This window comes from Sander lucioperca, chromosome 7 (assembly GCF_008315115.2).
Source record: "Sander lucioperca isolate FBNREF2018 chromosome 7, SLUC_FBN_1.2, whole genome shotgun sequence".
NCBI classification, from domain to species: domain Eukaryota; kingdom Metazoa; phylum Chordata; class Actinopteri; order Perciformes; family Percidae; genus Sander; species Sander lucioperca.
The window spans coordinates 9,654,258-9,670,558 of NC_050179.1; the positions used below are offsets into that span (position 1 = coordinate 9,654,258).

The 16,301-nt window shown below is 39.6% G+C and overlaps 1 protein-coding gene across 11 annotated transcripts in view; it reads right to left on the minus strand.

The window, feature by feature from the left end:
* The window catches only part of tjp1b (tight junction protein 1b), a 71,879-nt gene that overhangs the window by 48,809 nt on the left and 6,769 nt on the right, over positions 1 to 16,301 (minus strand). For 7 of the 11 annotated variants that reach the window (XM_036002824.1, XM_036002829.1, XM_036002826.1 and 4 more), the window contains exon 3: positions 1,980 to 2,121. In XM_036002824.1, coding sequence (XP_035858717.1) covers positions 1,980 to 2,121 — 142 coding nt within the window. Of the gene's footprint in view, positions 1 to 1,979; positions 2,122 to 9,756; positions 10,279 to 16,301 lie in introns of those variants that run through there. The other 4 variants (XM_036002830.1, XM_036002828.1, XM_036002827.1 and 1 more) reach the window with 2 other exon arrangements.

Genomic DNA, 16,301 nt, shown 5'->3' on the forward strand with positions numbered 1-16,301 from the left:
AAATAGCAACATCTACTTAATGGATTGGCACACAAATTGGTACAGATATTTATGGTGCCCATTTGGTCCCCTGATTTTTCCTCTAGTGCCACCATGAGGTTGACATTTATGGTTTTGAGTGATGTGTCTCGACTATTGCCATGAAATTATATTCAGACATTGATATCACCCTCAGGATGAGTTGTAATAACTTCAGTGATCCTCTGACATCAGCACCATCGTCAAGTCAAAAATTGAATGTGTCCAACACTTTGGTTTATGACCAAATACCTGCAAAACTAACACCATTCCCATCAGCCTCCGCTGTACTTAGTGTTTAGTGCTGAGTAGCCAATATAAGCAAGCTAACATGCTAAATGATGAACATAACAAACATTACAACTGATTAACATAATTGCCATTGTGAGCATGTTAGCAGCCTCACAGAGCAGCACGCATGTTTCTCACTCTTTGCCTCGTTAATAAATCAGCATGTCAAGAGTGACGCAACGCTTTGTGCAACACACAGCAACAACTAAGCTGAGAGTCGTTACTTACACAGGAGGTACGTAAAGATAAACCCTCTGGGTACACTAAATGATATTTCAAACTTTTTTCTAAAAACATAAAATACTAGTTTAACATGGTTTTAAGTAGCTGTAATCAGCAAAAACAGCCGTAAAATATTTCTTCAAAAACTCCTGTTCTCAACAGCCTAAGTGACCATCAATAACTTACTAACCAGCCTTACTGTAAATGACGTGAAGCGTTTGAGCTGAATTCACAGTCAGGTAATAGCTGAGCTGTCAACACGATATAATTCTCCGGAGTCACATGCTCTGTCTGGAAACAACAAAGTACATGTGTGTATTACAACTGTGTTTGCTTTGATTAATGCACATCAGATCTCATGCTCACACGCTTTGTGAATTGATATGCCTTTTGTATCTGACAACACTCATACCTGAATGTGATTATGGATGAAAGATGTGCGCGTGTGTGTGTGTGTGTGTGTGTGTGTGTGTATGTGTGTGTGTGTGTGTGAGTGTGTGTGTGTGTGTGTGTTTGTGTGTCAATAAAATAGTAAACCAAATTTCCTCTTAGATACAGTACCAATATAGTGAATGTTGAACTTGAACAGTTACCTTTTTAATGCATTTGAGAACACCACAAGAGTTTCATGAAAAGATCAAACCCTCTCATGTTTGTGGGGTCAATATGAAGCTACAGCCAGCAACCAGTTATCTTAGCTTAGCACAAAGACTGGAATTAGGGGGCCAACAGCTCTGTCCATAGGTAACACAATACCTACAATACCTGGAGTGTGGTGCAACAAAACCATTTCAAGACTGCTTCAAACAAAGCATTGTCATCATGTCTAAACTGTAAGTATGAATCTGTTTCACCAAATTTGCAACATGCAAGCTGCAATTTGCAATATCATTTTGCAATATCCGATTGCTTACATTTTGACAAATTTCACTCATCAAAGCAAACTCCATACCTGCAGCCAATGAGAATGCAAGAGCCCTGTAGGACTTACACAGTGATCTGCAATTTGCGAGGGATGATCATTCGTGAAATGTGCCACTATTTGCCACCTGTGTGTAAGCAGCATTATGTGTTGTGTATCTCACTGCTTTTATGTTTTTACCCAAGACAAATAGATCCTAACTTGCTTTGTACAAACTTTTTAGGTGTTAGATTTGGTGTATGGTTGGATTTACTTAAACAATGTCTGTAGTTTTATTTCAGTTACTCAAGCACAGATATATTAAAATGCATTGTCCTGCACAATACCTGCATAAGTCCTAAAAGACTTCTTCACTACTGAAACATATTCCTGTGGGACATGTTTGTATTCATCAGTACTATAACCAAATATATCTAATGTCAGGATGTTGTTTGTTCGGTACATTTTAGTCATGCATTATAGTGTCTGTGGTTTGGTGGTACAGCTCATTAACGCATTGGCTTAGCCTTGGAGACAGTTTACTTACATTAGAGTCAAGGAGATCAATGCTGTCCAGGCTCTTGCTCCTGTGAATGCGGCCCTTGATGCGGCGGAGTGATGGTTTGCCCTGAATGGTGCTCACTGAGGAGGCTGCTGTGATGGAGCCAGCAGTCGGGCTGGGGTGTATCCTGAGGTCAGCACGGAGGGATCAGGAGGAGGAGGACAAAGAAAAACAACAGCACTACATCAGGGCAAGTAAGAACACATCCAGCATGGTTGTATCATAGCAAGACAAAGTGCCATGGGCAAGACTGAAGAAGAGGAGGATGAACACAGTGGTCAAGTTTTCTCTTTTAAAAGGCCACAGTCCCCCGCTGGATAAAATGACATTTAAAGAAATCTATAATTGGATTTAATGTCACAGAGGCCCTGTAGGGGAGCTGGTTGGAGCTCAGGAAGGAAGCACTGCAGCTTTAAACACAGAGGGCCTGTGCAGCTCTGTGGGCCACAACTAGCCAGACTGTAGCTGGGTCATGGTGAGATGTGGGGAGGAGGCACACTTGGCTGACCTATCACCAATACTCTCAGGAAATGTTTTACCCTTCACAAATGACATACTTAAGCAGCACTGTTGGAACCCTGCTGACCACATTAAACCCTCTGCCTCTTATTTCCTTTGTGTTTCTCATGTTTGTTGCTTAATTGCTTTGTAATGTGCTGTGTTTGCCACAAAATGAATTGTCCCTGTAGGGATGAATAAAGCTGAACTGAACTGGGAATTTAGTTTAGCAATCCATCTACAGCAGGGTTACTTTTTGGGGCCAGCTACCTCATCATCTATCTCCTAAACATTAAGCATTTACATTATATCGGTACCACCTTCTAATAACATACCCTTTATAAAGGGTTTAAAGGTTGCAACTAACTATTTTACAATCAATTACTAATGTTTTCTATATCAGCTATAAGACTCAAAAGATTCAAAAGGTCAGGTTGTGAAAAATATCTCTGGCTGGTGTTTATCTCTTATAAATATTGGTAATCTATGAATAAATGATTGTGGATTTCACACTTTCTAATGTGTTGTCAAGTCTACAGTTATACATGTTAACAAGATGTTATTAACTTCATTTTGGTCCAAATATCTGTAGGTTTTCTTCCATTTGCAGGTCCATTAGCTGATTAACTAAACACTATTTAAAAAAGACATACTAGGTGTCCTGTGGCAACCCAAAAGTTATTCTTATAAATGGCTTATAACTGATGTATTTAAAGTGTTAATAAATTAGTTATTAACCATGTATAAATGCTTTAGTTACAACTTTTTTAAATAAAAGTGCCCTATTAGAAAGTGGTACCATTATATATATATATATTACATTATACTAGTTAGTAAAGCTAAAACAATTAATCAACAGAAAAATAATCATTAACTATTATGATTAATCGTTTCTAGCAAAAATGCCAAAAATACATTGGATCTAGATTTTCAATTGTTAGGGATTATCTGCTTTTCTGGATTTTATATAAATGTACACTGAATATCTGACTGGCCAAACAACATCTCTTTGATATTTCATTTACTATAGAAAAAGCTGTTTCTCATTAATGTGCAATGTTCAGCACAGTGTAGCTCAAATTAGTACTATTGTCACTGCCTCCGTCATTGCCTCCTTCTCTTCAGTCCTTTCTCTAAGTGCAATGGAGGACAGTCACTCTTAATGAGGATTTACCTAACACAATATTCAATGAGGAAAAATCCTGTCTACACAGTGCGGCTCAGGGACAGTAGATATCCATTAGCGAACTCAGCAGCAGGCCCAGAGGAGCTCCCGAGGTATGGAAACTCGGCGAGGGGTGATTACGATAGAAAGGAATGAACAAAAATGGGAGGAAAGAGAAAATCACCTTCTACTTTCTCTCTGCATTAAGTCAATAGTTGCCTGAAGCAGTGTAAGGTGCTTACTGGCTGGAAATGCAAGGTAAAAAGCATTCTGCGATACGTGCAGTCAATTACAAGCAACCTCAGATTGTTCTCATAAACAATACAATACAGCAAACATAACTAGATGTTGATTCTGAAATGGATTTCAGCCAAAACACTTCAGGGCACAAAGGCAGAATGTAACATAGTGCCAGCAACTGTGCCGACTCGATGTGCAGTGAACGATTTCATATTGCTTTTGTGATGAATTCTTCTTCTCTATCAAATATGCAGGTGTAATGTGTTTCTCCTGAGGTTTGAGAGAATACATTAAACTGTGAGTGAATGTTAACATCTCCTTTTCGCTTTATCACGGTAATAGGTACATTTTAAACTACACATGGATGAATGCCATTTGGCATATGAGTCCAAAACATATTATGGAAAGTCAAAACCATTTACCTTTGTACTTTTTATGACACAATTTCATGAAATAGGACATACTCTTAAAGGAATAGTTTGACATTTTGGGGAACATGTGTATTTGCTTTCTTGCCGAGGGTTAGATGTACGCTAAATATGAAGCTACAGATAGAAGGCAGTAGCTTCATATAAGCTCACAGATATGAAATGCGTGATTAGTTTGAGCGCAAAGACTGGAAACATGAGGAAACAGCTAGCCTGGCTCTGAAATGGTAACACAATCCAACTACTAGCACCTCTAAAGCTGACTAATGAACACGCCATACCTTGTTTGTTTAATTTGTACAAAAACCATGTGCCGGACTATTTCTTGGCTTGGTGCAGAGAGAATCTTGTCATCACTGTTGTCACTGATCCCAGCCAAGAAATATTCCCAATAGTAACTCCCCGTAAAACCACAACTTGTCAGTTTTAAACTTTGATTTATGTACGGATTAAACAAAGAAGATATAATGTGTTAATTAGTGAGCTTTAGAGGTGTTGGTAAGCAGATTTTGTTACCTTTGGACAGAGCCAGCCTAGCCAGCCTAGTTTCCAGTATTTATTTAACAGACACACATGAGACAAGAATGCAAATAAGAGCATGTTCCCAAATGTCGACTTATTCCTTTAGGGCAACCGTGAAGCAGAGAACAAAATGCAAAACACTTTGAATTACTGTATCTTCATTCTGACTGAGCTTGTTATAATAGCTTATATGCACAATATCATTGAAAGGGCAGTGTGTGATTTTTTTTATTTTCTGTTCTGTTGATCTCAGACAGCAGTGTAAAGACTGGGAAATCAGTATCTTTATCATTAATGTGCTAAATAGAAACCTTGATCCTTTATTCACTGTTTTGTTTCAGCAGGTGTTTGATGTGTGGCGAGTTCACAACACAATAAATGTCTGCTTGACCCTGATATGATGACGGTATTGGAGTCTTTTGCAGTCTCTGTGGAAAAAAAAGAATCCACTTCAAAATAAAATGGAATAAGATCAATGGAAAGACCCCTGATGGCCCGCAGTGTGATAATGCAATTCACAGATAAGGTAAGGTCAAGCAGATGCCTGATGCTATTACAAAGAAAGGACAAGGGACACACACAGGACTTGATGCCGTCCCTCTGTTCCCTGTGTGCCTGGAGGAGCCATCAGGTATGATTAGTTTGAGCAATAACGGCTTCTGCTTAATCAGCAGGTCAATAGGCAATGTTACGCTTCATTCCTCCCATCTTGCCCACTACTAATATAACACTTAACGAGGAGAGCAATCCTGACCAGTGTCTGGTAGCCACACACAGACACAATAAAACACACACTGTAAAAGACACACAATATTAGATTTAACTGTAACCACACTATCTGTCTGTTCTTTTTTTTAGGAGGTTAAAAATAAGAGGAAACATTACATAAACACAATAGACTTGTTGTAATATCCCTGCAGGCTTGCAACAGAGTGTAAAGTTCATTAAGCCAGGTTAATGCTAATCTTTGGCTGTGTGCAGAAGGGAATGGGTTTTAAAGACTGCAGGCAAGAGTAACATCTGTTTGCAAAGACTATTCCTAATTTAGAGAACTGCTGCTGCTATTTTTCAAAGGCAAGCAGAGCTGTTCCTCCTCTGATTTTGGGAGAATGTGATGCACATGGCACACACGGTCTCTGCTCGATGGATGGCGTAAAAGTGTTCGGGCAGGGCGGTGTGTGTAATCTCACCGCCACACGCTGAGAGATCAGCAGAACAGGAAGCAGCTCTGACCATTTGACCAGATATGGCACAGAATTAACGCAGCAATTATGTAAAGAGCTACCTAAAAACAAGATGCCTAAATGTTGTATTCAAATGCAATAAAGCGTATCCGTGTATCCTCTGTTTAAATCTTTAAATCTGAAGTCTTTCAGCAATCCTGTCGTACATCTGTATGTTAAATGTATTTGTGAATGACGGAAATATAATCTAACAGCAAATACGTACTGTGTAGTGCCTTTTCAAATCCTTGATAGGGAGTCTATGGAGGTGACAGATGCAACATAATAATTATATTTATGGAGGTAACCTATCATATGTATATATTATTATTATTATAAATCTATTCTTTTATTGCTCAATTAATTGTTTATTCTAGGAAGTAAAAAATAATGATCTATGGTGATCACAAGATACCAGCGCTCAATGAGATTTCTTTAAATTGAACACAATTTACAACAATGATGTCAAAGAGGAAACCTGCTAATACTGTTGGAAGCTTTAACCATAAACTACTTGATAAAAAATAATCAATTATCATGCCATTTATAACTGCCATAGATTCATTTTCAAATAATAGCTTCAGTTTCAGCTGAGTTTATCTGGAGTATTTAGTTTTTTACTTTTGTATGGAAGTATGGACACAGTGTTAATGAGTATAGAGCAGGTCACTTTAATCAAGTTATCAATATCATTTGTGAAAAAAGGTTACACCAATAGAGAAGATGAGTGACATTTGTTTTTCACAACGTTGTTATGTAAGAATATGAATTACAACTAAAATATGAATCAGTATGCAACCCATGGCTTTCAGTTGCAATAAATCTTAAATCTTTTTTGTACTTTACATCTGATACTTATAAAGAAACTTGATGGATACTTACTGGCTTTTAGAAAACTAAATGCAGGATTCATTGAGTGCTTGTGAATCATGTACTTCACCTGAAACTCGCCAATTTTGGTGACAAAGTTAAGCTATTGAGTGGACGATATCACTATGCTGCATTTCAGTAAGGTGGACAGATTACATGTTTTACAAGGTCTCTATCTAAACACAAAAACACAAGCCTATTAAATGAGGACACTGCATAACACTGCAGGAGTGGAATAACTATGACTTAAATTTACACACATTCTGTAAATGGTGTGTGGCAGCTTGAGCCACAAGGAAGGCAGTTCAATAGTACTACCACTGTTATAGTTAAACTATTACTTGGACTATTATTTGAACTACTAATACTACTACTACTTTTACTGATGATATTAATGACAATAATAAAACTAAGGATGACAACAAGGATAAACATTTACCATGAATATTAATTCCAGATTCTGTGTTTCATGTGTTTTTGAACTATCACCATGTTCTGTACTTGTTAATATTATTGGTAAATATGATATAAAACAAACTGTAGCTGCTGTTGTCTCATTGTAGTCGACAAGCCTTTATGTTATATTACAATATTAGTTCTTAGGCCATATTATTAAGAGATTTTCCTACTAATGTTTATAGAAGGGATGTATACCAGTGTTTTTGCCAGTTTTATGTCCTTATCTACAAATGATGCACTGTATACTTTACTGTTGACAATTTTTACATAGCCTACATGACTTTTACATTACAGCTAAACATTCTGCAAATCATTATTATTATGGTTTCTGTATGATATTACGGAATAAGCGAATAAGTGAATTAGCCAAATACGAATTAGCATACCCTTGAAATTTGCTGCAGACAGTTAATCTAGTTAGTTAAATAAAACATAAATAAAAAATAAAAAAATCTGTCAAAGATTTTTATGTTTAAATGCAGATTGGTTTAAAAAGTCTCACACCAACACTGCAATGATATTCAGTGTTGTAAATTACACCACTAACACAAATTTAAAGTGGAATATAATGTTTAGAAACAAAAATATCAATTATGAATCAGTTAGCATTTCTAATGGATTATTCGAGGTGCATGAAGATCTCAGCATTTTCACTCCATCTCACAAAAGCTGGGGCTGCTGATTTTTTACTCTAACTGAAAAAAAGAATTCAATTGAACAAGGTCAGAGCTTGCTCTAAGAATTAAATAACTAGCGTTTTGAAGGGCACTGCTGTAGATGAAACAAAAAGGGCTCCTTCCAAAGTCTACTCAAATATGGAGAAGTAAGTAGCAAAACAACAATGACAGAAGAAACATTAAAGGAGTCCTCTGTCTCAGTTAAATCCCTTATCTTCTCCTGGGGGGGGGGGCAATTAGGCTAATAAGAGGATGACTAAGCAATATGATTAGCCAAAGAGACCAAGAGATACAAAAGCTGCATGTGATATGTGTCTGACCCCTGATGAGGTTACAGCAGCACTTTGACTTAAGTGACATCACTCCTCTCAGAGTTTATAACACATGTTCTTGTAAATGTTTGAATACAGATAAACACCTTATTACGAAATGAATAATTGCAAACTGTAAAAACATCCTGTTGTACACACACTATTTGTATAATGTAAACTTGGAGGTAATTTCACATGTTATGAAATTCAGGTTGTGGCTGTGTGTCTGTAAATCTCTTTTCATCATGATATTCTTCAAAACAATGACGCTCAGAGATTTTCTGCATCAGTGTTTTGTCCTTGCTTCAGTCACAGAAATGGTTTAGGTTGGCTTTAAAGAGATGATGATAATAGGAAAGCCTCTCACACACTGGAGCCACGCCAATGTAACTGCATTATGTGGTTAAATGATCCACACCGTGCAATAGATTTTGAGTTTGTCTGAGACACTTGTTATCAGAGTGCCATTGAGACTCCTAATTAACCGTCTTCACTTTCAAACAAGATGGTAATCCGGTGGTAATTAGGGATACTATGTCACACACGTTGCAGCCTCGGCAGCAATCTGCTTACAGCCAGGCAAGGAATGAAAGGAGGACTGTCTTAAAGTAAACAAATGAACGAGGCCGCAGGAAAAAGAGAGACAATGAGAGGTGGTCACTGCAATAAACTGTAGCATACAGACACACAGAGTAATGAGGACACTAAAGAGGTGGATAGACAAGACACAAACACACATGCTGAGAGCAGATGGGTAGAACATGTTTAATAGATATGACAATGAGATGTGTACAGAGGCCTGGCTGCAGCACAGGAAATAAAAACAGGAGAAGATCATGTTTCATGCTTTACATTTTATTAATTAGTTACAACACAGCAGTGGGGATAAGAGAGAGGAAGGGTGATGATTTACCACATGGTTAGCTTGATGATGGCATTTCTAGTGACAGCAGCAGTGCAGTGAAGGCCATACAGTCCATTAAAGCACATGAAGTTGGGGGGCAAAGAAACAATGATGAGGCTATGACATCATCCCTACGCATTCAACTTTACAAACTGATGGAGAAGGACATTGCTGGCCACTGGACTAGGTGTCACACACGCGCACGCACGCACACACACAAACTCTCAGCATGTGTATCGACCATAGTAGGTTTGTGATGCTTGCAACATGGTGCAGACTGGCTGCAGTGGCTGAAAGGAATATTATGTCATTTTGGAGAGTGAGTGACCCGCTCATCTTTTGACGAGATGTGGGAGGCGACAGCTCGGCTCATCGCAGCCCCCCTTTTTTTTTCTCTCAACCTGCATCATCATCATCATCATTATTATAATCACCATCATCATCCGCAACAAGATTCATACTCACCACATACGCTTCCTGGGTGGAAGACAATGTTCTTTGTTGGAGGCGGTCACCCCCAGAGCCAGCTGCATAACAGTAATGTATTTCTGGTAATTCACCATGGTACTGTCCACCGCTACTAAAAATCCAACCCAAAGAAAAGCACAGGTGATCATATACTTCTTTATTCCCTGGCATCCGCCTCCGCTGCGTCTTCCATGCTCAGCATCACAACGCCATTTCCAGCGCTGAAGGACTGACAGTGAAAACACTCCCCAAGGAGCTGAGCGAAAGGTGCCGTACTGCTGCGACCCATGTCCGCAATGACACTCTGACCGTGTTTTAGCGCTCGCAAACAGATCGCCGATCCATCCGATTTGTAATTTCTTAGTGTTTCTTTTTTTAAACGGTCAGGATTTGGACATTATCTCCTTCCTCCTGCCTCCTCCCTCCTATCCAGGGCTGGAAACACTCTTAAAAACGCTGCAGCGTCCAGGCGTCCGTGTGTGTGAGGTAGGGGAGAGAGTGTGTACAGTGTAGTCAGAGGGGAGCGACTGGGAGTGAGGGGAGGAGGAAGAGGAGAGGGGGGAGAGGGAGGAGGGGAGGCGAGGGACCGATTCATTTGGAGGGGTTCAGTTGTAGCATCTGTTTAGGAAGTCTACAGTTTGTCTTTAATTGGGCTACTTGTTAACGGGAGCTTATTTAGAAAGTCGAGTTACACAATAGCCTACTTCCTGGAACAAGTAATGACTAACATGGGCGGAACTATAAGGTCTGAGCCCCCTTCCCCCTTTTCTTTGGAGGTGGGGGATATTTTTGTGCGCATTATCTGTTCTGTGTCGTTTTTCACAAGACATTTTGACATGCGCAGGTGCAAATAATAAAATAAATAATGGTTGAATTCATAGGCGTGGGGGTGTGTGTGTGTGTGTGTGTGTGGGGTGTTACAACCCCCCCAATAATCAAAACTGGCCAGTGCAGCCCACCCCAAAAAAACTATTATAAATTTTCTTTACATGAATAAAGTCATTTGCACCATAAATTGAGACAGAAAATGCATAAATTGTTGCAGAAAAATTCACCAGAATGTGTGATGTTCAAAATTTCAATTTTGCTCAAAAGTAGAGATCTCAAACCCCCCCCCAATGTTGAACCCCAATTTACGCCCTTGGTTGAATTCCATTTCGTTGTTTCGGTTTATAGCACACATTTTAACAGAACTTCAAGAAAATGGTCAAATGAAAATACTAATTAATGCGTGTTTCCACCACCATGAGAATATTAGGGGAGTTGGTTTATCGACGTACACAGTAGGGGGCCCAATTCCTTAGTTGGGTACCATTAAACCACTGCAGAAGAAGAGGGGGCAACAAAATGACATAATTAAAAGAGCGCCAGTCACACCTCAAACTAATGAAAAATAATGTGTAAAACATGATGTTAATGTGACATTTATGTTTGTTTTGTGTTATAATTTAAGGATGGTTACAGTCATCTCTCCACATATTTATGTGTGACACAAGCAAAATGGCAGATGGTAACATGATACAGTTGGTGGTTAATTAAACTGAAATGTCACATTGATTGAAATTGGGGAGCAGACTATGGAAAGTGGTACCATCCTTCTGTTAATCTTGTGTTTCACGCAACATATGTCCCATTTTCCTGAATGATGTGGCCAGCGAAAGTTTTAATTCTGTACATCACACACATGATACACCCAGTGTTACTGATGGCGCCTATCCCAGCTCACATTGAACAAGAGGTATACGCTATAACATAGAGACAGACAGCCATTGACACTCACCACCACACCTACAGGTGTAAGTTTACTTCACAATATATATTTGGACTGTGGTCGGGACCTACAGCTCCACACAGAAAGACAGGGCACAGCTGGTCCATTTTGAATGAACTGGACCTCATTGTTACATAGACATTTGTTGCACTCAGTATATTTTCTATCACCTGAAACTGCAAGTTACAATGATCAAGTTTCTCATGGGAACGAGCAGCAAATATTATTGATGTTTAATGTTACTGTACAATCATCTTATATACTGCGAGAGAAAGTAAAAATCTGTGGCATTTCTCTTGAAGTTGGATGCGTCAGAAAAAATGAAAATTATGCCAAAATCACCAGTTTCATGTCTCCCCACCTACCTGACACATGGATGTGAACACCATATTAATTGTAGCCCAGTTAAAAATATGCATACATAGTTGTCTGTGAGAAATAAATAAATAAATAGGGTTTGTTAAAAGAATATGGTAAAAAAAAGGCTTTCTTTTTCATTGTGTGGTAAAATGTCAAGTTCATGGGTAAAATGTTAAGAATGTTAAAAATGCACGTGCTAAATAAATAGAGAATATAATATAATAATATTTGTTTGAGAAGTGTATCGAGTCATGTAAGCTTTTGCTCGTTGATTGGCTTATGCGTGTGTGGTGTGCATGCAAGGGAGGCAGGATTGTGATAGGAGAAAAAAAGAGCTGAGAGGGATTAACAAGGGAGAAGTTTGTATTTCCTAATGTCTTAAACTATCAACTCGATATTCTGCAAGAGGACGTGTTTTTGGAGCAACACAAAGTTGACCTGTATGAGGCTGCTTGTGAAGTGAGTGGTAATTAGCAAGGTGAACAGACTTTAGGCTGCTGCTAGCTAACCCAGCTCGACATGGTAGTTTCGTCTGCACTGCTTCCGACCATTAAACGAGTGACAACAACCAGATAATGAATTGAGCTACCAGGGAATGCGCACAGGTCCTCTGGCAACGCTGGATAACCACCAGACACCGTGAAGTTGCCCCATGCTGCCATCCTGCCCATGGACATCTGCTGAAGTTTTTAGTTTTATAACTCTAAAAAGGTACCACCCTGTTTTATGTGTTTTGCTACAGTTTGAGTGAAGTAGCCTGGATCAACAGAAGTACATTTCCAGGATAATTGCCTGACATTGTGCCAGATGTATCTCACCTTCCGCTCTCTGTGTGTTGCCGTTTTCAAACTCTGTTCGCTTCGGGAAACAACAACAAACTTCGAGCTAGCAAGCTACACGCTGAAAATGGCAAGTTTTGAAGATAATTTGGATTGTGCAACAAGGCAGGCCTGCTTCGTTGTTTTTGGGAATGATTGTAAAGATTTACAAGTAATATGTTTACGGCATTTACTATCTAACTGGGATGTTTTGGGACTGATTGTCGGGGATTGCCGCGGGCAAAGTATACAGGATGATACACTGGAGCAAATTATGTTTAACCATGTAATCAACTAATTTAACTAGCTCACTTTACTGTATTGTGTGAACAGTAAACTTTATTTAATATTGTATATGAAGTTTTGTTTTGCGGGGTGCAAATGTTTTACCAAAACAAGTTCCTTCCCGAGACCATTTTGCAGAGCCAACATCGCTGTGTCCGGAGCTTAAGCACTGCCCAAGACGATTGTGATTGGTTATAATATAGTGTGCAACTATTCTATATCAATGAATGTCCGTTACATTCAAGCCATTGCCAAAAAACCCTATCAGCTCCACAAAATTCTTTGTATTGCTCAGTATGGCTATGTTTACAAAATGATGCAGTCTGGGGACTTTCACGTGCAGAAGCTCCAGTGATGCGTTTTATGTCACCAGGACAACAGCAGCATTCAGCTTTGGAGACGAAGAGGACACAACAATAACAAGATTATTTCCTCTTCTGAAAAATCCATCATGTTTTTTTTAATCCTCCGTGTCATCAGTGTTGTTGTCATTACTTAGAATTCCTCATGGGGGAACAGAAACAGAAACTATGCACTATAGCTTTAAAGAAATGCAAACAACCCAAAGCGTTTTTTTTCTCCTATCCTGGAATGCATGTGTGGTGTTAGTCTTGCATTGCCAGACCTTACTCTACAGCGCTGTGGAGATAGGTCTAGCCATGTGAGACTAGAGTGAAGTGGCCGCTACGTTTTTGGTCTCTACGTTTGCAAGCAACGAATCAGGCCTTCAATTATTTTTATTTTGGTTATATTTTGCTGGCCTAGCATAGAGTGATTATTGTGGGCACATTGTGTGTTTGGTTAAAAATGTAGCATAACTCAAGGGAAAGGTAACATATTTAGTTTAGAGCTAGAAAAAGAGAAAAGGAAGATGGTGTAAGAGATGGAAGTGATGTAATCTGAAATGCTTGTTTGAGAACCGAAAGTAGAGAAATAAAGTAGAGAAGTAAAGAAATTACTTTTAATTTTTTAAAACTGTTTCTGGGTGTGTTTATCATTTCAGAGTAGAAAGGACATATATAGAATACATACATTGGACTGTGGTGCTTATATACTGTGTTAAAGGTTTAGTACACTCACATATTTGCTATACGGTGGTCTCCTAATATTTAATATTCAAGAGGTATAAGTTTCCTAGAGCAACACAAGACAGATTACACCTCTCTTAAACCTCCATAAGTGACATGTTTTGATAGCCTGGCTCCGCCCTCCTACGTACATTTTTCATTTTCTTTCAGTACACCATCTGGGTTTGCGGCATGGGCGATTTTAGACCCTTTTTAGGGGGGCTCAAGCTCCCCTAAATTTCATCTCAGCCCCCCTAAAAATAACAATAATAAAAAAACTTTTTTTTTTAATAAATTTTGGTGCTTCAAGTGAGAGTTTTTGAACTTGTCTGTTGGTGACAGAGGACAAACAATTACAGGTTCAAAAGGCTTTAACATGTTTAAAATCCTGTGTCGCTGTAGCCAATGCTATGCATCTGTAACTCCAGATTTCCACTGAATGCAGAACGTCTGCGGACCGGCTCCGCTGCGTGTCGGCTGCATGCTCCGCCGTCCGTCAATACCCACTAGGTCCGGATTTGTTGCAGCACGGCTGCGGCCATGACTGACAGCTGTAGTCACGAGGACCCCCAAGATCTCACGAATTCACATAGAATAGAACCACAAAACCAACAACAGTGGCTGTTTCCATCCAGAGGAGTAGAGGGGAAACATCTCTGTGCTCTGTTTTCAAGGTGTAGTGCAGGGAAATATGATCTGCCGTGAGCACAGTGTATTTTATTTTGAAAATTAACCAGATGTTTTATTTTGTTTCTGTGCTCGACTTCCTGTCCTGCACTATATGAATTGTGCTAAATTGCTGCGGAGCTCTCCGGTGTCCGGCAAAAATAGAAGCTCTGCGTATCTGCTCCGGAGGGCTGCGACCGCCGGAGCTGGGACGCAGTCGGAACACAGCCGTTCCACAGTCAGTGGAAATACACACATTGACTTTAATGGAAACCTAAGGCACTGCATCCGTGTCACATTCTCATTAGGGACTGAGCCCCCCTAAAGGTCTGATCCTAAAATCGCCCCTGGTTTGCGGTATATTCTTGGGTTTTCTCCGGCCAAATCTTTACCGGTCTAATCAGCAAACAGAGGGAGTGGCTGAGAACGGTGACATTGAGGTCGTGCGCTAGTTTGAGTTTAGTTCCGTAATGGCGGCGGAGAAAGATGCGAGCAAAGCCATTCGGTCTGTTGTGGCAACGCTGCCGAATATCCAGAAGTTAAAGCCAGAGCAAGAACAATCTTTGCTGAGGTTTGTTGATGGCCATGTTGTTGCCCTCCTCCTCACGGGGTTCGGGAACAGTTTGATTTTCCAGCTCGCTCCGTTAGTGGTGAAGGAGTTGGCTAAGGCGAACGCTATCGATGCTAAGCCGATAGTTGTTGTTGACATATGTCACGACCAAATGTTAGCGATTGGTTATGGCAGACCCACTCTGGGCAGATCCAATAGTTTTAAACTTCAACAGAGTACCTGCCTTCAAGGAAGTTAACACTTGTCAATGGAGAGTGGCCAGACTCTCTGTACAAATGAAATGTACGAGAGTCTGGTAGGACCAGGCTAATGTTTTGATGCTTGACACAGAAAATATGCCTCTTAGTTCTGCTGCAGATTATACAGTGATTTAGTGTTTGTTACATTCATAGAGGTGCAGTACACAGCAGTTCTTTCTCAGTGCACTGTGCCCACACAACCTGCCATTAGCAGCAAATAGAGGCTGGCGTGGGTTGTTTTTCAGTCAATAGACTGACACACTGGTGCCGTTATAAGCTTCAGAGTAAGTCGATTAGTCTAGACTTTGAAGTCTTAGAGGAATAGAGAAGTGCTCACCTGAGTAGAGAAGTGCACTTCCTTACTCTCACTTGACCAGACAGACTTAAACAATGCTGAGCAGTAGAAGAGGTCTGAGGAGGCCAGATAAATGAAAGCTGAGGATCTTATATTTATCTGCCATGACCAACACAACACTACAATAGCTGTGAATAGCTGCCAGTGATAGTGGAGCGAATCCCTCTGTGGCCTACGTTGCTAAAAATGTATGCACCCATGACACTGTAGTGCTCTAAGGATGAAACTATCCTCCACATAGTGTGCATTATACTAACCTACAGTACATATAGTGTAAACCTCTCTTTGGCAAATGTAGGGTAAACATACAGGACTGCCTGTTTAAATACACTACAGTGTGTGGATATGTAAAATGAAGTCATTGGTAAAAGTACCTATTTATAAAATAAACACCTAAGTTTATATAGCTT